The sequence below is a fragment of the Daphnia pulex genome, chromosome 12 (genome assembly GCF_021134715.1).
Source record: "Daphnia pulex isolate KAP4 chromosome 12, ASM2113471v1".
NCBI classification, from domain to species: Eukaryota; Metazoa; Arthropoda; class Branchiopoda; order Diplostraca; family Daphniidae; genus Daphnia; species Daphnia pulex.
This window is the reverse complement of record NC_060028.1, coordinates 3,987,244-4,010,038: the sequence shown is the minus strand read 5'-3', so window position 1 is coordinate 4,010,038 and position 22,795 is coordinate 3,987,244. Positions and strand designations below refer to the sequence as shown.

General features: G+C 40.0%; 2 protein-coding genes and 1 long non-coding RNA gene across 3 annotated transcripts; all 3 read left to right on the top strand.

Moving 5' to 3' along the window:
- The first annotated feature begins 710 nt into the window (after positions 1–710).
- LOC124208834 lies at positions 711–1,497 on the top strand. Its single transcript, XR_006880632.1, has 4 exons — positions 711–915; positions 974–1,049; positions 1,111–1,185; positions 1,247–1,497. It is a non-coding gene; the product is annotated as an uncharacterized LOC124208834 (long non-coding RNA).
- A 1,518-nt stretch (positions 1,498–3,015) lies between these two features.
- LOC124209082 lies at positions 3,016–5,509 on the top strand. Its single transcript, XM_046606945.1, has 3 exons — positions 3,016–4,166; positions 4,223–4,778; positions 4,826–5,509. The coding sequence occupies exons 1-3, from the start codon at positions 3,016–3,018 to the stop codon at positions 5,507–5,509; spliced, it is 2,391 nt and encodes a 796-aa protein (XP_046462901.1).
- A 27-nt stretch (positions 5,510–5,536) lies between these two features.
- LOC124209081 lies at positions 5,537–6,655 on the top strand. Its single transcript, XM_046606944.1, has one exon. It carries the CDS (start codon positions 5,537–5,539, stop codon positions 6,653–6,655), a length of 1,119 nt encoding a protein of 372 aa, XP_046462900.1.
- The last annotated feature ends 16,140 nt before the right edge of the window (positions 6,656–22,795 follow it).

The following is a 22,795-nucleotide window of genomic DNA, read 5'->3' as shown; positions in this document are numbered from 1 at the left end:
ATGGTTATAATCGACGCTGATTTTCGCGCTGATTCTCAGGGATTTTTTTTTAAATCAACACAGTATGTGTTTTTCTACTGCAAAGTTTGAATAAGTTTTTCCCATTTTAAAACGGGTCCCAGTCATTTTTTATTTGCGGGGTTTGATAACTGATCTATTTGTAGACGAACTTTATTCAAATCACCCTTTTTGTTCTGTCTACGGCTGCCTACATCCCTTTTTTGCCCTTAGGGCTCCGAGACGAATTAAAAAAAGGGTGATGCAAACTTTGTTTGCGGCTTTCTTTACTACTATTTGGGTAGCGAGTAAGAAAAAGACAATGCAAGTGTTATTCTGAACTTTCTTTATTAATGGCCGGCTTTAGTCAACGTAAAAACAAATGTGGACAAGAAACGAATAAAAAAAACTTGATTGGTTGTAGTCTTCTAGGTTTAACAGAAACAGAAAGGAAACTTAAGATTCCCTTAGAACCAAACGATCTGCAAGGACGATGAGAACTCGGCCGGTGGATTGGTCTCGATTGGCTCTTCGACACTGGGCTCTTCTGAAACGTTCGAGTGTCTTCAGTAATTGACTCAAAGAGAGTAGCCACCAGATCATAGTTATAAGCGGCAGGCGGGGAGACTGGATGCTGTCGTGGTACACGCTTTCTAGTTCTCTTTGGGGCTGCCTTTCTGTGGTGGATCGCCGAAATCTGTTAAAATTTAATCTGGCAACCCCGAGCCATTTTCCGCTTTCTTTATTGCCTTCCCTCTCTTTAGCCTTCCTTTTTCCTCTGACTTCTTCGTCTGCTCTATAGCGTGGTGGACCTGTCAGAGTCCGGAACGACACATTTCTTTGTTTAAAGTTCTTTTCTCGTCCTCAGAGTTATATACTCTTCTGATTGTGATTGTCTCCTCTTCCTACACTGTCCAGGTATATATCATCATAAGTTGTATTTGTGCCCCATACTAAAGTACTGATCTGTGCACAGTCGCCACTTTGGCTCTAAAGAGTATTCGCCATTCTCTGGCCCTCCACGTGATAATCTGTACATCATTCTGATTTGGGTAATATTCGCTCACGTTTATCATATGTATCTGGCCCTAATTTATGTTTCACTCCCACCAGGTCTGATTGTGTCTGTCTGACTCTTGGCAATCCTTGCGAGTCACTCTCTTCTCATTTTTGTGTGTGCAATCCCAGGTATTGTTCGTTATCAATTTCATTATTCCCCCACACACTAATCCCCCTATCTTTTTCCCAGAAGCCACAGGTTGTCTCTGAATACAATATTCATTCACCCATCAGCCTACAGTCAGGCCACGAGAAATTTAATTCAAGGGTTCCATCAAGGGAACATGTTGGTTTGACCCGAGCAACTTTTTTAGCCTTCTTTTACCCCTTTTCTTTCCTCATATTCTTTGGTGTTACGAAATTAATAATTTCGGCAACATGTCTTTTGGATTTGTCTCAATTTTTTTAGCCTGAGCTTCCTTTGTGGTGACATAATCACTGGCTGTTGACCTCCGAGATCTCCTTCTGGATTTTCAGCAACTCAAACCCAGCCTGCCGAGTCCTCTCCAGCTGACTGCCGTCTCAATTTAAATTTCAGCCAGTCAAGCCCTCTTACTGGTCGTTATATCCAGACGAGCCTCACGCCTCTCCACCTTCACTACACGCACGTCCATTTATCGTGTCTCCACGTCAGAGCTTCACATCAAACACAAGACCGTCTTCACCATGGCCAAAAAGGTCAAACCAGGAGAAGACGCTGAAGATGCTGATTACGAGGAAGACTACGCCGTTGAGCTGGCAAATATGAAGGCGAAGAGGAAAACCCTGCGTCGTCAAATCACGGTGACAAACACACAGGTCGAGACTCTGACTAATTCCAGAGGCTCACGGGGAGCCATTCAAGGTTTACTACTCCATCTCAACGACTTAATACTCCGAGCCTCACAGCTTCAGACCGACATCTCTACCATGGAAGATGACGAGGAAGAAGCCGAAAGACAAGACGCCAATCACTTGGGTTACGTCACGCGTGTTGGTGAGCTGTCTGCCAACGCTCAAGATTATATCAGGAGTAGAGATGGAGATGCTGCGTCCATTGTTGGACCGAAAGTCGTTCCGGATCGAGACCCTCCTTTAGTTCCTGCTTCTCCATCTGAAATTCTCCGGCGAGAGCAAGCACGTCAAGACGAAATTGCAGCCACTCGGCTAAGAGCTGAGAGAGCCCGCGAACAAGCTGTGAGGACCCGCGAGCAAGCTGAGAGGACCCGCCAGCAAGCAGATCAAGCATGGGAGGAAGCGGACGCAGCACAAGCTGCCCTTAGGCTACTCGGCGTCGAACATCCCGGAGGATCGATACCACCAGATGATGACCATTTCACTTCCATCAGTCAACAGATCAACAACACCACTCCGCAAGCGAAGACATTGTTGGATCAACAACGTCAGAAGAATTTCAATAGCACTCAAGAAACTCCTGACACCTGGATCGATCTGTATAGTGCTGGCCGTCTACCTCCTGTTATCACTGCTCGCAGTACACGCTCATCAGTATCGGCGGAATTGGAACCTTTTGACGGAAAGGCTTTGGAGTGGTTTTCCTGGATCGATTTGTTTCGAGCATTGGTGCACGATACCCCCAAGTCCCCCGGTAAGAAGTTAGCCCTTTTAAAGAGATTTCTCCGAGGAGACTGTTTTGACCTGGTATACGGACTAGGAGGTGGTGAAGCAGCCTACATCGAGGCCCTGGTTAGGCTGAAGCAGACGTGTGGCCGCCGAGACGTCATGAGAGCAGCACATCACCAAGCCATCCAGAAGTTGGAGACGAAGTAAGATCCGGCGTCATTCAAGAGATTTGCTGAACGTATCCGCACCCATTTATTCGACCTTAGCCGAATCGGAGATACGGGGACGACGGATTTGATTGAGAAGATTTGTCTCAAATTACATCTAAACGACCGGTTGGCCTGGAATGAAGACAGACGGTGACGGATCGAAGATCGAAGCTTGAACACCTTCGGAATGTGGCTATGTTCCCGCGCTTCCGCGTATCAGAACGCTTTCAGCATTGCAGCCGATCAAGTCAATCCAACTTCGTCCAAACCGACTAATCCTCGACGCCAAGCCCGGACCAATCAGAGTTCAGCAAAGATGGCAGGTGAACATGAACAAGTTTCCTTCCCCTTCACTGGAAAACCGTTCTGTTTTAAATGCGAGAAAGGACACAGATTACCGGATTATGAAGATTTCAAATTACTCTCCGTCGGGGAGCGCCTTACCTTCTGCATGCGCCATCGTCTTTGCTTCAGTTGTTTCTCAACCAAACATTCAGTTTACGAATGTGACAGGCGAAAGCCGTGTAAACACTCTAGTTGCAGTTATTACCATCACCCGCTGTTACACCATGCTGCCAAAGAAAAACCGCCGACAGAAACCGAAGAAAAGGCTCGACCTATAACCGCAAGAATCGGAGCCCCTCGACAAGTCACCATGGGTATGCTGCGTCTTCCAGTGATGGCCGACGACGGAAGTTGGGTGTTAGCCAATATCTTCCTCGACGAAGGTAGCGATTCAACTCTAATGCGAAATGCCTTCGCCACGGCCCTGAAACTCCGTGGCCCACGTCAGATCTTAGCTGTGGACGGAGCTGGTGGAATAATCAACCGCTATCCATCGACCAGGGTCCAGTTTCAAGTTCGAGCTGCGGAGGGCAATATCTTCTCTCTAAAAGGATCTACCATGAAAACTGTAGCCAGCCCTACACCCATCACCGACTGGAGCAAGGAGAAGTCTCATTGGTCTCATCTGAAAAACCTTCCGCTCGTCTTGATCGGGCTAGATCATGCACACCTGCTGGCCGTCCGAGATTCAAGAGTTGGTGAAGAAAAGGAACCCATTGTCCAAGAGAAAACCAGGAGATTGGAAGTCGGATACGAAGTGCCGATCATATGGCGAGAAGGAGAACCCGACTTGACCAACAATCGTCCGATGGCCGAAAATAGATTCCGTAGCATGTTGAATCGATCCAAACGTCAGCCAGAATTCGAAGAGGATTACCGAGCAGCTGTCCGGAAATACTTCGACAAAGGCTACGCTTCCCGTGTTCCTGATCCAGCTACCACAAAATACTTCCTAGCCCATATGGAGTTTACAAAGGAAAGAAGCTACGTGTGGTCTACGACGCCGCTGCCCCGTTCAAGGGAAAATGTCTCAACGATTCGATAATCAGTGGCCCAGCTCTTCAACCATCTTTGGCGGCCGTCATCACTCTTTTCCGAGAGGGAGCCGTTGCCTGGGCGTCCGATATCGAAGCCATGTTCAGCCGCTTCCGGCTTTCCATCGAAGACCGGGATTATTTGTGTTTCCTATGGCAGGAGAAAGACGACATCGAACCAATTGTTTGTCGGATGGACCGACTTCCTTTCGGAGCCAGCTGCTCCCCATTCGTGGCCATTTATGGAGTGCGCCGCATCCTGAAGGACACCGGAGCACCAGACAAGGTGGTTCGTGCCGTCGAGGAGAAAATGTATGTAGACGACTATTTAGGATCCGCAACATCCGTTACGGAAGCAGTTGAAGAAGCCGTCACAGTCAAGAACTCCTTGTCTGCTGCCGATCTCAATCTTCAAGGATGGATCTCAAATTCGCCGGAATTTTTACTGGAGGTGTCGAAGACCGATCGGCCGGTAACAGCTACACCTTCCGCTCATCCGCTCACCAGTGAGAGCACAGAAAAGGTTCTTGGCGTCGTCTGGGACACCAATTCTGACACTTTAGGATTCCGAGTAGCCGAATCATCCGATGCAGCCCTAACCCGCGTGAGTCTGGTCAGCAAGGTACCGGTGTGTTTGACCCGCTTGGAACGGCTTCGCCGTTGATCGTCAAGGCCAAGATTCGTCTAAGAGCATTGGGCCTCAAGGGACTCGACTGGAGCGACGAAATTACCGGTGACGACGAGATTTGGTGGCGTAGCTGGTTCATCGCTTTGGAACAACTTAACACATTGAAGATGCCGCGATGCTTATTTCCGGAAGAATACCAAATCATCGATGCCGAACTGCACAACTTTTGTGATGCTTCGGAAGAGGCCTATGCTGCAGTGATTTATCTTCGTGTCCAATACTCCGACGGTCACGTTTTGGTTCGACAGGTACGAGCAGCAAACAAGCTCGCGCCGATGAAGACGATTTCCATCCCCAAACTCGAGCTCAACGCAGCCCTGTTGGGCGCTCGCCTCCTACGGACCGTTCACTCAACCCTCAAATCGAAAATCCAGAGACGGAAGCTTTGGACAGATAGCAGCACCGTCCGAAACTGGATTCGGGCCACGGCGGCCTATTATCAAATAATTGTTAGCAATCGGATAGGCGAGATCCAGACCATCACCCAGCCTGAAGAATGGCGATTTATTCCAGGAAAATTAAATCCAGCGGATCTGGCTACCCGCTCCTCCCTGGACGAACAGCCCATCCCACCTGTTTGGTTGAATGGGCCGGTCTTTTTACTTCAGTCTTAAGACCATTTATCACCCGATCTTTTGTGGATGGCGGCAAAGGAGGAAATCCGCCCGAGTCGCTCCTATACTGCTGTGGTGGAGAAATCTGCAGACCGGTGGAAAGAAATCCACATTGGCCCCGAAGATGTTCCAGCGCTTTCCAAATTGGATGAAAAATATCTGGAGCTGGTCCGGTTGTGCCAATCTGAAGTTTATGAAGAGGAATTACACCGATTCAAAAGGGGAAAACAGCTTCATTCTACATCTAGTTTACTGGCTTTGGCCCCTATTTTAGGTTCTGATGGTGTGTTGCGACTCGGAGGGCGAGCCAGACGCGCGAAGCTGCCGTACGACCAGCTGCACCCTCCCCTTCTTCCTGGAAGCCATCCGTTCACTGAAATGATCATCCGCGCTTTCCACGAACATCTCCAACACGTCGGAACGGACTTTCTGCTCAGTTATATCCGTCAACATTTTTGGCTTACCAGCGGAAGAGAAGCGGTGAAAAGAGTCCGTCGGAACTGTACCATCTGTCGGCGCAACCGGGCCAAGCCCGGCGAACAATTGATGGGAGACCTTCCCGATTCACGGCTTGACTCCGGCTCTCTCCCGTTTACTCGTACTGCCGTCGACTTGTTTGGGCCATTTGAGGTTGGCCTCGCCCGAAACCGAACGACCAAGCGTTGGGGCGTGTTGTTTACATGCATGGTCACTCGCGCCGTATTCCTGGAGCTCGTCCCGTCCCTCTCAACAAGTGATTTTCTGTCGGCCCTACGAAAATTCATTTCTCTCTACAGAAAGCCCGAGGTAATCCACTCTGATAATGGAACCAATTTTGTCGGCGCCGAAAGGGAGCTGCGGGAAGCCGTCGAAGAAATGTACGCGTCCCAGGCGATCCCAGATTTCATGAAAAGGGTCAGCATCAAATGGACCTTCCAACCGCCTCGGACACCTCATTTTGGAGGCGCCCACGCATCGCTGGTCCGTTCCACCAAGAAGGCGTTATACAACGCCTTGGAGCAAGAAAAGAATAGCTTCCGTCACCCGACGGAAGATTTGCTCAGAACATTATTGTATGAAGTAGCCGGACTGCTGAATACCCGACCGTTGACTTATGCCAGTTCCGATCCGGCGGATTTCCGCCCGTTAACGCCGAACGATTTCTAAATCGGCCGCCAACAGCATATCCACCAGCTGGATCATTTGATGACGCCTCCCCTCGAGAACACTATCGCTATCTTCAACGAGTTCTGAATCTCTTCTGGGATATGTGGAAAATGGTGTATCTGCAGTCGTTGGCATCCCGAAAGAAATGGAAGGTGAAACGACCGAACCTGGAGGTGGGCGATATCGTCCTCGAAATCAACAAGGGATTTGGACGTGGTGAATGGAGCATCGGCCACGTCGCAAAGGTCTACCCAGGTGCAGATGGATGTGTCCGAGCCGTCGACGTTCAACTCCCAACGGGAATCTTCCGCCGCGGGATTACAGAATTATGCCTGTTGGAATCCATCTCGTCCGTCAAAACGGACTCGGGGGAGGATGGATCGCCGAAATCTGTTAAAAGTTAATCTGGCAACCCCGAGCCATTTCCGCTTTCTTTATTGCCTTCCCTCTCTTTAGCCTTCCTTTTTCCTCTGACTTCTTCGTCTGCTCTATAGCGTGGTGGACCCGTCAGAGTCCAGAGACACATTTCTTTGTTTAAAGTTCTTTTCTCGTCCTCAGAGTTATATACTCTTCTGATTGTGATTGTCTCCTCTTCCTACACTGTCCAGGTATATATCATCATAAGTTGTATTTGTGCCCCATACTAAAGTACTGATCTGTGCACAGTCGCCACTTTGGCTCTAAAGAGTATTCGCCATTCTCTGGCCCTCCACGTGATAATCTGTACATCATTCTGATTTGGGTAATATTCGCTCACGTTTATCATATGTATCTGGCCCTAATTTATGTTTCACTCCCACCAGGTCTGCCCGTACGCGACAGATAGCTTAAAAGTGCTTTTTTATTTTTTCCCCGTTTCCCAAGCTTACGTTAGCTTACATTAGCTTATATTTCATATAGTAGCCCAAGAGTTAGGTTTGTTTTGCTTAATGTAGCTAGATTTTTTTTATTCCGTCGATGATTTTTGTCTTCAAGCTTTATTAAGCTGAAAATTGCTTATATTTTACCAAGCAGACTTAAACTCAGGTCATACTTTTTTTTAGTAAGCTTGAACTTACTTTTACTTTTTCTTCCTTGGTTTTGATTCACCCGGATTCACCTTAAAGTTACTTGAAATAATAAAAGTAATGAAAATAAAAGCTTGGACAAGCTTTCGTTTTATCATCTAGGGAAAAAATAAGCTGAAAACAGCTAAGATTTTCTTTTTGATTTTATGCTATATAATTCTTAAGTTAATGTAAGCTTTTTCTATATGATTAGAAAAGTAACGATTATATAAGCTGAAAACAGCCGAAAACAGCTAACTTTTCTCCTAATTAATAATCAGCATATGCTGCAATAAATATGTACATCATCTGCTCTCTTAATCTAGATTCTATAATGTAAATTATTATTTTTACCGATAAATTGACTATTTTATAGTCTTATTTCTTACGGATATACCCTGCGCTTTTCAACTACCTGCGCCATATCAACTAAAGGCTAAATATACATCGAGTAATATATTCAATAAGAACAATGTTAAAAGTAATTTAAATAAGTGATAACGATGCATTAAAAGGATTAAGGGAAAGAGAAAAAGAAGAGAAGAGAAAAATATATCTGGTGTAATTTTGGTAGTATTCATTATTGAGAAAATTAACATATCTAATAATGCCACATCAGGACCAACGGTGACCGTCAACAAAGAACACAGCAACCCCTCATCACATCAGCAATTGGATAGGTGACCCAGAATTTACGAAAAAGCTTAGAAATATAAAAGTTAGCTTAGTTAAGCTTAGAGAAAGTTGTGCGCGCGCCATTTCTTTATTTCCCCCTTTTTTTCTAGGATAGATGAGAGTAAGCTGAATCAAGCTTCAGAAAAAACAGCAATTCTTAGCTCACCACGGGAACAGCTATGTTTAGCTTATATATTTCATGGTTCTGTGTGTTGCAAAGTTAAGCTTACTAAATCTTTAGTAAAAAACGAAATTTTTGCGTTTTTTCTAAGCTTAAAAAAGTACTTTTAAGCTTTCTGTCGCGTACGGGTGATTGTGTCTGTCTGACTCTTGGCAATCCTTGCGAGTCACTCTCTTCTCATTTTTGTGTGTGCAATCCCAGGTATTGTTCGTTATCAATTTCATTATTCCCCCACACACTAATCCCCCTATCTTTTTCCCAGAAGCCACACGTTGTCTCTGAATACAATATTCATTCATCCATCAGCCTACAGTCAGGCCACGAGAAATTTAATTCAAGGGTTCCATCAAGGGAACATGTGGGTTTGACCCGAGCAACTTTTTTAGCCTTCTTTTACCCCTTTTCTTTCCTCATATTCTTTGGTGTTACGAAATTAATAATTTCGGCAACATGTCTTTTGGATTTGTCTCAATTTTTTTAGCCTGAGCTTCCTTTGTGGTGACATAATCACTGGCTGTTGAAACGATGGCTGGTTTGACTGGCAGCATCTTAGCTAGTTAAAAAAAGGTTTTAACTTAAACTTTTCAAACGCAACGTTAGCTGTATTACCTTTTCCGATCAGAGGGCTGATCGGTGTCGGGACTCGGGAGCCGTTCAAGGACGGGCCGCAAGGTCTTTCTTTCTCTAAAGAACTTGGGGGTCGTACTCTGGTCGGGGAGATATTTCTCCCTGCGTTGGCCTTGGTGCCATATTTTCCGGTTAGAGTTCTTATGACGGAAAAAGAAAGTACTTATGCCCTATCCCACAATTCTCACAAAATATAATCTCTTTCTTAATTTCTCTCTCCAGTGAAATAAATTGCAGAAAAAAGCTTTTCACTATTTTCGTTTTTTCCGAAAAACTAGTCTAGTCACTTAATCGAAACTGGAATACATCAAATTTCCAAACATTGGCGAACTTGGAATACTCTGATCACACGAAAAATGAAGGAAATATTTTAAAATTGGTGATAACAAAAAAAAAGTTATCTCCATTTCTAAAGTAAGGCAATTGTTTTTCAGTATTTCAGAGATTCAAAGATCACGGGGATGACTATATTTGTTTGAATCACACGAAAAATTCAAAAAAATCAAGTAGCTTAATCGAAATGCACGAAAGGATACTAAGAAATTTTTCTTGATTTAAATTTTGTAAAGGTCTTGGGGATTTCACTATGTAGAGAAACATGAAGCATAGCAATTACATAAAATAAGATTTGATTTCTCTTCCTCGTGAGTTCAAATAATTTTGTTTGTACATAATATTTATTTTTCTAGCGAATTGCAGCTATGAAGACTTTGGTCATGAGAAGCCAATGACAAAAATATTTATATAGTTACCAATAAATTGTGCTCTACGTTTCAGTACGTAGTGAAATGACTCCAACCAATAACGATTGATCTCATGTACCAAAAACGAATTGTTGATCCATGCATTTCCATAGTTGATAAGATGGTGCATTTTATCAATAGGTTGTGCCTCGGGTAGAAAGAGGTTAAACTTTAAAAAAAATTATGAAATCATGATTTTCAAAGTGTAGAAAACAAAACAAAAAAAAAAAAAATAAACAAGGGTAGAAATTGAAAGTGTGTTGTCATCCTCTGGAATTTTATCTGCGACTATTAAAGAAAAATTTCTCAAAAGACATTGACTTCATTCGTTCAGGTCGTAATTTCCGAACTTTCACAAATTTGTGTCAGCGAATCTTGGACTAGTTTTGTTTCCAGAATCATATCGTCCAAAATGAAATGTTCAGATCTTTGATTAATGAAATCCGTAGCTAGTCCATATTCCTTCTTATAAATAGTCCACTGTCTCAAACATATTTTTTAACAAAAATGGGCTTACTCCTCCAGGAATGTCATGAATTGCATCTAAAATAAAATTTTCACCGATGTTAAAACAACTGCTTTCATTCAATGGACAAGTACCCTTTATAAGTACTGGGGTCCCCGTTATTTAAATTTATTAAATATATTAGAATTGCTCATCAATTGAACGCCTGCTTCGTAACACAACATTGTCAGGAGTGGAATGATTTCTTATGTCAGCTCTTGAAATTTAACATAATCGTCAGAGTTTAGTCGCTTACGGCCCATGAAGGCACACAGAGTTACTTTGTCCCATGCACTCGAAAGCCGGGTCAATCCGGAATGTCAACTCTTCTGATTCCAATATTTTTTATTATTTTATGAATTCTTTAATAAAGAAATCAAATCCTTGTCCCTTTAATTGTTTGGTTTTAACTATGGCAAACAGAAAATATTTGTTAGAAAAATTCTAAGGTGGTGGTATATTTGAAATCGTGTAGCAAAAATGGCAAATTTAATGAATCTTTACTTTACTCCCAAACGGATTATTCAAACCTACATCATCAAAGAAAACTTGGAACCTAACCACAAATGGGAATCTTTTTCATTCATATATGAACGTAAATAACTGTCAGTGAATTAACTTTCTTAAATTAAAAAAAGGTCGTCGTTCGAAAACAAAGAAGTCAGTGTGTGTTAAACACTGATGTAATTAAATTTTTTTTTTATTTTCTGAGGTAAATTAAACACCATTTTGATCCCTGATTGGTTTTCTTCAATGCCAAATTAAATTTCTTAATTTCCGCAAATAATTTATTCTGGTGAAACAAAATTGAAATGATCGTGAAAAACTTTTGTCTTTCAAAGTTAGCAGACAATTATTTTAACGACACAACAATTTTTTTTTACTAAAAAACCGCAATGCAGATAAGTATCCAACAAGTTTACTGTAAACAAATATATTGTAGTTTTAGTATAATTGTGCCGAAAATTGGAGCAGAATTTTACCCACAATATTGAAAGTATCACCTGAAATTTGTATTCCTTAAAAATCATGTTCAAAACCAGCCTCAGGAACATCTTGGTCTATGGCTTCTACGTAATTATTGAAATAGAATATTGTTGCCAGTATCCCTTTCCGGATCAACGACATTTTTTCCACACACCACCAATTGATAACAAAAATTGTTCAAATTTCTGTGTACAACCACTTTGTCCAGAAAAAAATCGTAATTTCTTTCTTTACTGGCAGTTTTAAAACCGTGCTGTTCACGAAAATGCAATGTAAAAGTTTTGTAAGGGGCCTTGAATAGCCAAAGAACAGTTTAAACAGGTTAAATCTCCTTCTCTTTGTGGAAGGAGAGGCATTTTAGTGTCAAAGGAAATTTGTACCATAAATTGGACTGCACGAAATTGAAATAAAATGCGGCAAGCACAACACAACACAACTTATTATTACATCAACATCAACTTATTATCAAAGAAATTCATTGGTATCTGCCGTTCCAGAACTTATTACGCAACGATATATCTATATCAAAACATATCTCAAACTTAAAATAAATGGAATCACCTTAATTGAAATGGACACATCCTGGAAGACAAATACCCTCCGGATACCTGAACTGCAATAAACGGCAGCAAAGACCACTTAAATCACGAGACGGCTTACTAGATAAACAATCCAAGTTAAAAGTAATGTCATGTTAAAAAGTATTGCAAAACGCACTTTAGTTTCAATCAAGAGTAAAAATTAAGCAAATGGCGACTAAAATCAGAAAAAACATCCAGCATCATGGACAGCACTTGAGATCAGATTATGAGGGGACTGAAGAACACTCTGCAACAACCGGCAAAATTGGCGTTTAGTAAAAATTACCTTAAATTTATGCATCGCACAAAATACGGAAACGAAAAGAACTTGCTAAATTGATCCCAAAACTAGAGGTGACGAATGTCACAATTTGCTCACTTAATTTGAAAAGACTCCCTAATCCCTAGGCCAAAAAACCATAGACCAAACTATAAGGCACCAAGTTGCTTCTTTTCAATTCAATCCAAGTGGATTTTCTTTCCATTTTGGTTGGTGGCTGCTACACTGGTTCTCTCTATCGAAATATAATAATAATAATGTTTTTCAACAAATCTTTAATTAATAACAATAAGAAACCAATAAAAAAAGAAATAAAACAAGCAGATTATACAACAAAAATAAAAGAAAACGACGAAAATATGCAGATAAACAACGAAATTTTTAAAATTCAAAAAGCTCCCACAAAAATTTAATTTAACGGCAATAGAAAACACCTTGGAAGAATATGTGGTTTGCCACAAAATTGCTCGCGTGGGTCAGTTGGAACCTTAACAGTGACAAGGGCTCACGCAAAAATGGAGCATATCCAAAAAAAAATCCGAAATTCAATCAATTTCTACATTTTTTAAATTTGATTTGCAGCTCATCAAGTAGGCGGAAGCTCTACAAGTGATTTAATCTGATTGTTTGTCATCTGAAGGAAGGAAAGAGATGAAATGGTCACCACTTTCAAGATACCAGTTCAGCTCGTAAAGGGTTTTTTGTTTACAAATAAAACAAAAGGTTATATTTTGAATTCAATAAACTTCAGTTGTTGATCGTCAGTCAACAATTGGCATTCAACCTTTACCTCAAACCCACTTTACCTTCCATATCTAGCGTGTCCATCATATACATATACTATTAATGTTTTTAAAGTATGCTTTAGTTTTAGGAAGAAAATTTATTAATTGGCATTTCCTTATTTTACCACATTATTTCGTGAAACTGCAGTCAAAACATCAACTACTGCAAATACCCTCAAGACATCACTATTATTATCAGCCTTGTAAACGGTAAATGAAAAGTGTAATTTTAACTGCACATATTTCTTCTTTTGTTTTTAATCATCTAAAACATAGAAGCTGTCGTTCTTGAGTCAGAAGGCTGCATACAACCATGGGATCATCTAGTCCAATGGTGTTGGGAAGGAGATCTTTTTGAAATATCGCAAAAAAGAAGATTTCTCCTCGGCGAACGTGAAGTTGAGTTCTTGCTCATAAATGTTTAAGTGTTATGTAGTATGGAATGCGCATTATTGACACAAGCTTAAAAAAAAACCTACGAAAACCATTTCTGACGTGTAAAAAAACACGAACTTTGACAACATAAAATATGTCACATTGGGGCTTGTGTATTTTTTTAATGTGCAATTTCAGCTTTGTGTTCTAGTCAATTTATTGTTTTATTCCCAGCTTCTGAAAACATACTGAAAGCTTGACTGAGTTCATTAATCTCTTGTCTTGTTATCTTTCACGGTGAATAGTTATCCCCGCATGAACTGCTCGAATTAGATCTGGATTTTTTGGGTCTAAGCGTTGCAGAGTTGCCGCGATCGATGGAAATGATCGAGATCGAACGATCGATCGATCAATTTTCCCTGATCGAGGCGATCGAATTGATCACAGCAGTTATCGAGATCGAGATCAAAAGGGTCACATGATCGAGATATTTCTCGATCAAGACGAATTTTGCGCCACCTAGGTTCACTGTGGTTCATTTTTTAATTTATAAATATTGGTCACATTTTTTTTCGGCACTTTGATTTTGTCGTTTTCGGCACTGACTTTGTCGTTTTCGGCACTGTGTTTGTCTTTTTCGGCACCGCCACCACATTTAGTTCCGGGCCTCAAGATTTTGGTTCGGCACTATATTTTTCCATTTCGGCACTATGTTTTTCCGTTTCGGCACAATTGTATTTATTATGGGATTTTAATAATTTTATTGAAAAAGAGGGTTCAGTGAAGGTTAACCTGCCCCCCCCCTCCATACGTCCCCACGTTTATCCTCGTGTCAACGGTGGTATGATGGTCAGCCGCGCTGCCAGTACTAAGGTTCAAATCTCTGTAAAGTCGAGATGGAATTTTCAGAAAAAATGAAATTTTTAATATTTAAAATTACAGCAGCATCAGTCATTCCAATTTTATGCGGTTACATGTTGCATTAAATAAGTCAATGTCTCGGCTAATGTATAGGGAACGTAAAGTTGACAAATATCCGAAAAACTTTTGTTTCACCATTACCCCCTTTCTTGGTTTCCATCCATACCCTCGGGCTATGCCGCGGGTAGGGACACGCTGAGCTAGATTTCCCGTAGGTGAGCCAATTAGCAAATATCTCCTTAAACCCGTGAATAATATTACAAATAAAATCAGAAAAATAAAGAAGAGTTCTTTATCTTTCTGATGAAAAAAACCCGATGGCTCTACGATAAAAATAAGTCATTAAAAAAATTCCCGTGCGAAACACCGTAGAAACTATCTCGCGCGGGTTAAAACACCACAATTGGCATGGGGTGAGCTAATATTTATGGTGGGTACTGTACTTGCCATCATTAACTGGAATTGTTCCCTGTGAATATTAATTAAACCAAAAGGTCATTGTTTCGTCTTTTTTTCTATCGCTCAATTGGTGTCTTCTGCGCCACCCACGAGAACCGTATAGGCAGCGTGGCTAATAGATTGTCGCTTAGATCTAGGCTATATCAAAAACCTAGTGGACAAAAACAGATTGCTTCAACAGTTGTACATGATTGCAAAAATCCATCGTCTCAGAAATGCGGACTTTCTTGAATTGGAAGCCAGTCTTGAAGTCTTGTACAGCAGACATGGCGTTACTATAATCAGCTGTTTTGCAATTGGAGCTCCAGAATCTTCGCTTTCCTTAATTACGCGGAATAATTCGGGGGAGGGGGGCGATTAGGGAAAATTACAAGTTACAATTAATGAAACGAACAAGCGTTTATATTTTCGGTTACTTATCATAAACATTGCGTAATAGATGGGAAACACACCACAATCTTGGGTTCCTGGCCTCTGCGTAAGCACCATTTCTCTTACGGCCTTGATGGATTTGCCATAGACATCGCCTTCTTCTCAATTCACATTACAGACTTCCTGCCGAATGAAGCCAGTCACCGTATCAACTACTCTGCTCCGCCCCAGTTAACTTGAACAGACAGAATACAAAACATATACAGACACTATGCAGCGAAAACATAACGAATTTGAAAAAAATAAATGAAATAAAAAAATATATATTATTATAGACAACGCACAAGTCAACGTCACCAGTGTAGACGAGGACAAAAATCCTGTGGTTTTCGTTGTATCCGGAAGTTAAAACGTTTGTGCATTGCAACAAAGTTTTCTTGGCACCCTTATTGTCAGCCTACATTTCAAGGTAAGACACCATATTCGTCTTGTTGGCACTTGATCATTGGCTGCAACGAGAAAGTTGTTCTTTCTTTCCACACCCCGAATGTACGAGTACAACGGTGCCTTCTTCCTCTTTTACACCCTCTTGGCACCTTCTTCAACAAAATTCACAGCCATTAGATGAAGCCTAATAGCAGCCTAATCCTCATCATGATTTCGTTGGAAATCATGATGAGCCTGTACTGGAATGTCATTTACATCTGGAGAAACACCGGATTGATATATTAGTCGAGATGACAATTCCAAGTATATCGCGTTTCGAGCATTTCTTTTCGTAGTCCACCACGATTAGCCATAATAACTAAAAAAAGAAAAGAAACATAAAAATCACACTTCAATTATTTTTTTAACTTACTTTTTCCACTTTTGTTGAATTTCAGATAGCAGTTGAAGACGCATTTCCTTCCTGTTTCACTTTTGTGAATGAAATGTTCAACAATAGTTTCCACTTTAACCCTTGTATTGTGTCGCTGAAGCTCCTCTTGTGTGGTTGGTGAGAGGTTAATCGGTTATCAACTGTCTGTATTGTTAGATGCTTTCTCCAGGTTCACAGTTGCCATTCATGGCACCAATGCTTATCAAGTGATGAAGGAAAAGTGTAGCACGTCGAAGTTTTCCGTCTTCTTGATCATAGTTGCAGCTATATTTTGCCACATATGGATCACCTACATATTTTCATTTAATATAAACACTTTGGATATTAATTGAAATGAAAAATTGTTACGTGGAAGTTGAACTGATGCTAAATTTTAGTACATCGTACTATTGGAACAGTTCTTACATGTTTTGTAAGAAAAGCAAATAGTACCTGCCTAGAGTTTAGGTTACATGGAATATTCGTTTTTAGATAACTTAAATTTTTGGTGACACTGTAATTTTTAAAAGAAAATATGACGTCGTACAAATTTATAGACATGTATTGTATCTTCTATGACGGCTATCTGTGACGCGTTGCCAGAACAAAAATTATATTTATACATAAGTATTTGTTTGTTATCTGGCGCCGTGAACATCGATGACGAATGAGAACGTCAGCTTCTGTCTTCATTTATATGGCTCTTTGCAGTTGCATTGACGTACCCATCATTCCTGAAATCATTCCTATACAGTTGAAAGATTCACTGCGTCAGATCGCCAAACTTTCAAAATTAGAAGTGCTACAGGAGACCACCAAAAATTTGGCTCCATTAAAGACAACGCCGAAGACATTCGCAATTACGGCGTACAGCAAGCTGGTACTCAAATCCGCAAGCTATTTAACATCAAAATCGCTTATGGCATTCTCTTTTACACTTTGAACCGAGAAGTGGCGCGGAGTGGAGTGAAAGAAACAACCCCATTCAGACCAAAATTATTTTGAACTGAACATACCTCAAAAACTTTTTGTAGAAATGCAAAAAATCAAATGAATTCGGAAGTGCCTAGTTTTCATAGTGGCGCCGTGCAAAAGCCAAAAAGTAGCCGATGAGACTATGACAAAAAAGTTAAACAAGAGGTGATACCGTGCTGTAAGCCAACAAATCTTTCTTTCAACTCCTGTCGACTATCAATCTGGCGGACGTCGTTGTCGAGCAGAGGTGTTAGCTTTGTCGGCCCGTCTGCGGGAACGACAGTGATGATCGATTGCGAAGATTCCTCGACTGCGTTGTCATCCAAGTTGACACACACTGGCGTTGGAGGCTCGCCACCCACGACACCGGTAACCTGCACTAAAAAGTTAGTGTCACGTGGCTAGAAGGAAACATTTCTTGTGGGAACACTCGTACCGGGTGCATCTTTAGCTAGCGACTCTGCGAAAAAAACACCAAAAGTACAACAATTACTGGACGCCAAAACTGAAGCGATTACCAGCGCTAGTTCTTGGAGAGTCGGATATAGCTTCGGCATCGAGCCTTTTTACGTGGTCGGCTGGCTGCAGACGTCGCAGATGACATTGGCGGCAACTCAAAATAACTTTGATGAACCTATAGTCTCAGTTTCGTTTTCCCTTATCGGCAAAAGGTAGCCATTCTTTCATGCAAAAATAAATACCTCGGGGCAGTTGGACCCGGCGTTAATGACAAAGCAGAAGGCGCCAAGAAACGAAATGACAAAATGTCCCACATCTTGAGTTGTATTGCGAAATGGTGTGCGTGGGTTGGCCGTCTTTTTAACGAGCGGCATCACTATGAAATTCTAAAAGCGTTTCACTTCATAGTCAGTTATTTCAACATTTTGGTGATCTTCGACACTACCTTGTTCTTCTGGATTGATTAAATTATTTTTTTTTCTTCTTCTTTTTATTTACTTCCTACATCTTTTCATTTGTTCTACTGTCACATGTTTTTGTATCACTTTACATCCATATTCCCCGAAATTCTTTTCCTTCAACCGCTACCACTTATCGGTAATTTTTTTCCATTGATTTTTATGTTCCTAAAAAAACCAAATGATTATTTTGATAAAATTGAAATAAATGTTCGTCTTACGTATTTAGACGGTAATTTTCCTGATCGAGATTGAAAATAAAGACCCTATTTGAAAATCATTGTATTTAATGTAAATATAGAGAGTAATATGAATTTTTTCCATAATTCTAACTAGTACTGAATCTCGTATCGGAACCCTCTAGTTGAGAAATCCGTGTGTGATGCCATTATCATTTATGGGGCCTTTTGGGACCCTCTTGAAGGATGTCGCCCATATGGGTTCATTTTTTTAGGCAACACAGGCCCAAACTTGACCACATACAGAACGGAATTTCACGACGAAAATATGAATATTGCCATGCAAAACGTGCATCGACGAAACAAATATGCCTAGTATCTAGTTCATATTCGTTTTCTTTCTATTTTCTTTGGGGGTTGAAAAATGTAACTTTTCCACCTCGACAAAAACACACCTGATAAAGCATGAATCATTAGTTCATCGCGTTAAATAAGCTAAAACTATTATAAATATACATTGAGCGAAACCCTTTTTCATAAATGTCACACATAATCCAGCAAACAGGGCTTGACTTAGGAAAAAAAACAATAACATGAGAGTAACAATGAAATAATTAAAAATAGTAAAATATTGTTAAAATACCCACCTTTTGTATAACAACACACAGAACAGCATTACACTTTTCAGACTCAGTATCTTCGGGAAGAACTTACAGATTTTTTGTGTGGCAACATTTGCTAATAGGGCCTTCACAAGTTGATGGGTAACATGCTTTCGCAGACTGTGGTTGTTGGCAGACAACATTTGCAGGCATGGTCTTAACTAGTTTACTCGTAACTTTAGGTTGCACTGCTTTAACAGGGATTTGTTGGCTGAATTTGCGGGTATAACCTTAACAAGTTTACGGGTAGCTTTCAGTTTTTATCTGCTTTCACAGGTAGTTGTTGGCCGACAGTACTACCAAGTATGGACTTAACAAGTTTACGGGTAGATTTCGGATTCACTGCTTTCACAAGCTTGCAACATTCTCGGGTATGGCCTCATCAAATTCACGGGTAATTGAAGGTTCCAGTGATTTTGCAGGTGGTTGTTTTCCAGCATTTCCGAATTTGGCCTGATCTTAAGATTTACTGGTGGTTTTACAGCTTTCCCAGGTTGTTTTTGGCTGGCAGCATTTCCGGGTATGGCCTTAACAAGTCGTGCCTTAAAAAGGGGAACTAACAGGTTTTAATGCTTTCTGATGCAGAAAGGTGTTCTCGCAATTCAAAGATGAGTCTGTCAAAAAAGAGAAGATGATTAGATGTACTTGATTTAACTTAAATATACACGAAACACAAAACATTGACGAGCTCCAAAGTTGCACTCGCTTCTTGTTTAGTAATTTGATAATCCAGAACAGGTACGAACGCATAAATGTAAAGATGATATGTCTATAAATAAATGATAAGATGATTATAGAAAACGATTAAATTCAACACTTTAAGTTTCAGATGCAAACCATAGACAAATGCTGACTCCTCAGCACTCGTTTCCATTTTGGGTTCTAGGAAAGGCACATTAACAAAAAAATTTGTCTATAAATCAGTGAGAAGGTGATGAGTTATGTGATTCAGTTTTACAGAATAAATTTCAGATACAACGGTAGTCATGCACCAAATTTCTGTGGGTGGTTCAGGCTTTATAAGATATTTACCTTTTTTTCCATCTTTCCACAACATTTTTTTTTCTTGAATAGTTTTTTGTTGGTATTTATACGTGTCTGGAGAAAACAAACACACACATTTTCCGTTAGAATTAATAATATAATAATAATAATGTAATACATATTTAACGTGCACTTTTACAAATAATATGGACAAAGGCACGGCAATGACTTGTTGAAGAGGAAGCATATAAATTTCAGTTTTCGAAAGCAATACGACAGAGATGGGTTTTCAAGGAGGAGCGGAACTGTGCCAACGTTCGGGAAGATCTCACGGAAAAGGGATATGAGTTCCTGATTGCTGGGCCAACATATTAGAAGAAGGTGGAGCCTCTTTGATTTGATTAAATTAAATTAAATTTTTTTTATTTAAAAAATACGTGTTCAGCCTAAGCTATAAAACCAATATAAAATAAATATAATGTAATGCTGACAGTTATTTTTATATTAATTTTGACGTTTGAAAATCGGAAAAAATGTTCCGTTCATAAGTTACAGAAATTTTACAATTTTTTTTTTCGGTTTAACCCCGTTCGTTCCTATAACTGAGTGCATCTAATCCTGCAAGAATCAATTTGCTGACCGGGCAAGGTCCACTTTTATTTGTTGACAAAATAATTTCTCCATCACTGTGACTTGAACGACATACAGTGTTTAGCAATTTTAGACAGAAAAGAGGACCAACTGATTTCGCTAATTATAAATTATTGAGAAGTTGAATTCAAAAAAATTTTAAGTTGGTGTCGGTGATTTATTTTTGTCATCTACACTTGTCAAAAAATTCTTATTGGCTAAATATTTTGTGTTTAAATTGAACAAAATAGTTGGATTTTATTGAGATTTATAGACATTTTAATCACCCTGTCAACTAAACGTGAATTTCTATTTCCACTTTTGAAAAGATTTTTACAATGTAAAATTACTATATTAGAAAATCATATTTCGACAGTACAATCAAAATAATTGCATAAGGATGAAAGAAATACATTTTCCATGTCTTATTTTTTTCTTCGAACCAAATTTACGACGAAAAGGCAGAAAATTTATGTAGGCAAATGGGGAGACTTTGATGTTTCGTGATATTTCGGTTTTGGGCAGGGCCCGGTAGTCTAAAAAAACTACCGCTACCGCGGTAGTTAAAGGGACTGCCCTGGTAGTGGTAGTCGTGCTGCGGTAGTATTTAATTCTTTTGCAAATGAAAATGTTGAAATGTTTCAAATCCATTTCAAGCGGAATATAGAAGAGTTGATATACTTTCATTACAAATTTTCTTTTTAATTTGGATCTAAAAACCCATTCCTCAGTGGCAATCAAGATTTTTTTTATTTATGAATCAAAATCAGAAATATTTTTTTTAAAGTATTGTATCATTCAAAAATTGCAATCAAATATTTTTTGATTTTGAAAATTCATTTTTTAAATTAATCTTGGCAAAAACATTCTCATTTGTGTGATTTTCTCGTCTTGTTACAATTTTATAATTTATCCGTGATTCATCACTGTGTTTTAAAACGTTTAAATCACGAATTAAATTAAACATCCTTGCATGATTTAATTCTTGTAATTAAATAAATTAGAGTTAATTTTTGATTTAATTTAACGAAACAGTTTAAAATAAAAAATCATTCAGGAAACTGCTCACTGGTACAATATATCTTTCCAGCAAGGCAGAACAAACGTTCCAACCATGCGGAGTACGGAAATGCGACGTTTTATTTCAGAAGCCGTGAACGCGTGCACGTGCTTCTGGAAAACAAGCGTTCTTCTCACTCAAGGCGCTAAGCGCTTATACGCCGCTCATATTTAATTCAAGTTGACCTACAATGTCATAAAATTTCATTCGCAAATGTCAATTAGAAAGTTTAAGAATGGATAACTATGATTGTTTGGCCTAAAAATGTTAAAGATTGGTGATCCAACCATGGACTACTCTATACTAAAGGACTGGACTCTTCGATGATTCCTATGTCGGTCGTGTAATTTTTTTTACGTCGATATCAGAAAAAGCATTAAAAAACAGCTATCGACTTATTAATTATCCCTATACTTAAAATCAAGCATGTAAAAGATATTTGTATTTTACTTGCAAGAAAAGGCTGAAGAAGGGGAAGTTCGGCGACTTGACTCATTCGCCATCTACCCACCAAACAGCCTAAGCTCTTGTTAGTTGTGTCTGCAAGTAAGAAGATTTAGTCATCAGCTGTTGATATCGGCAACAAAAAACACGTGCAGCCTTGTATGCACTTGTAAACAGAGCATCAGTAAGAACTTGGGATGTTTGGCGGGTAGATGGCGAATGAGTCAAGTCGCCGAACTTCCCCTTTTCCGAAAAATCAAACCTTAATATCTTTATTTTTCCTAAGTTTATATAAACAATTTCAACATAGCTGAACTCGCCTTTAAAAACTCTATTTATTTGAATGTTTTCCTTATTTTGCTGTAAAAAAGCGAAAAAAGCCTACCCGACAGGTTTTAACACGGCGAGATAGGACAAGAGTCCAGTCCTTTAGTATAGAGTAGTTCAACAGAGGCCTGATGAATTGCTCCAGAAAAATTAGAGCGCAATCTATTGTTTTTCTATTGTGTTATACAAAATCAGCGCTAGATGGCGTGGAAAACTACCACTACCGCACGGTAATTTGAAAAACTAACGCGGTAGTGCGGTAGAGTAAAGTCGTGCGGTACTACCGCGTGGTTCTACCGCTACCTCACGGTAGTACCGCGGTAGCAAGTTCACCGCGGTGATCCAGCCATGGATATTTCACCATTTTCAATCCTGATTATCTCGAGAATAAAAAAAGATAAAAACATTTGACTTTATGCCGTTGGTATTGCCTTGCAAAACTGAACATGATAGACCTGATCTGGATTTTCCCAGTCCTTTTTCCGGTTCTTTTCCAAAAACTACCTCAAGAAAAAAAGAGGGTTCCTTGAGCTTACGGAGTCGGAGATCACTTGTTTAAATATTGG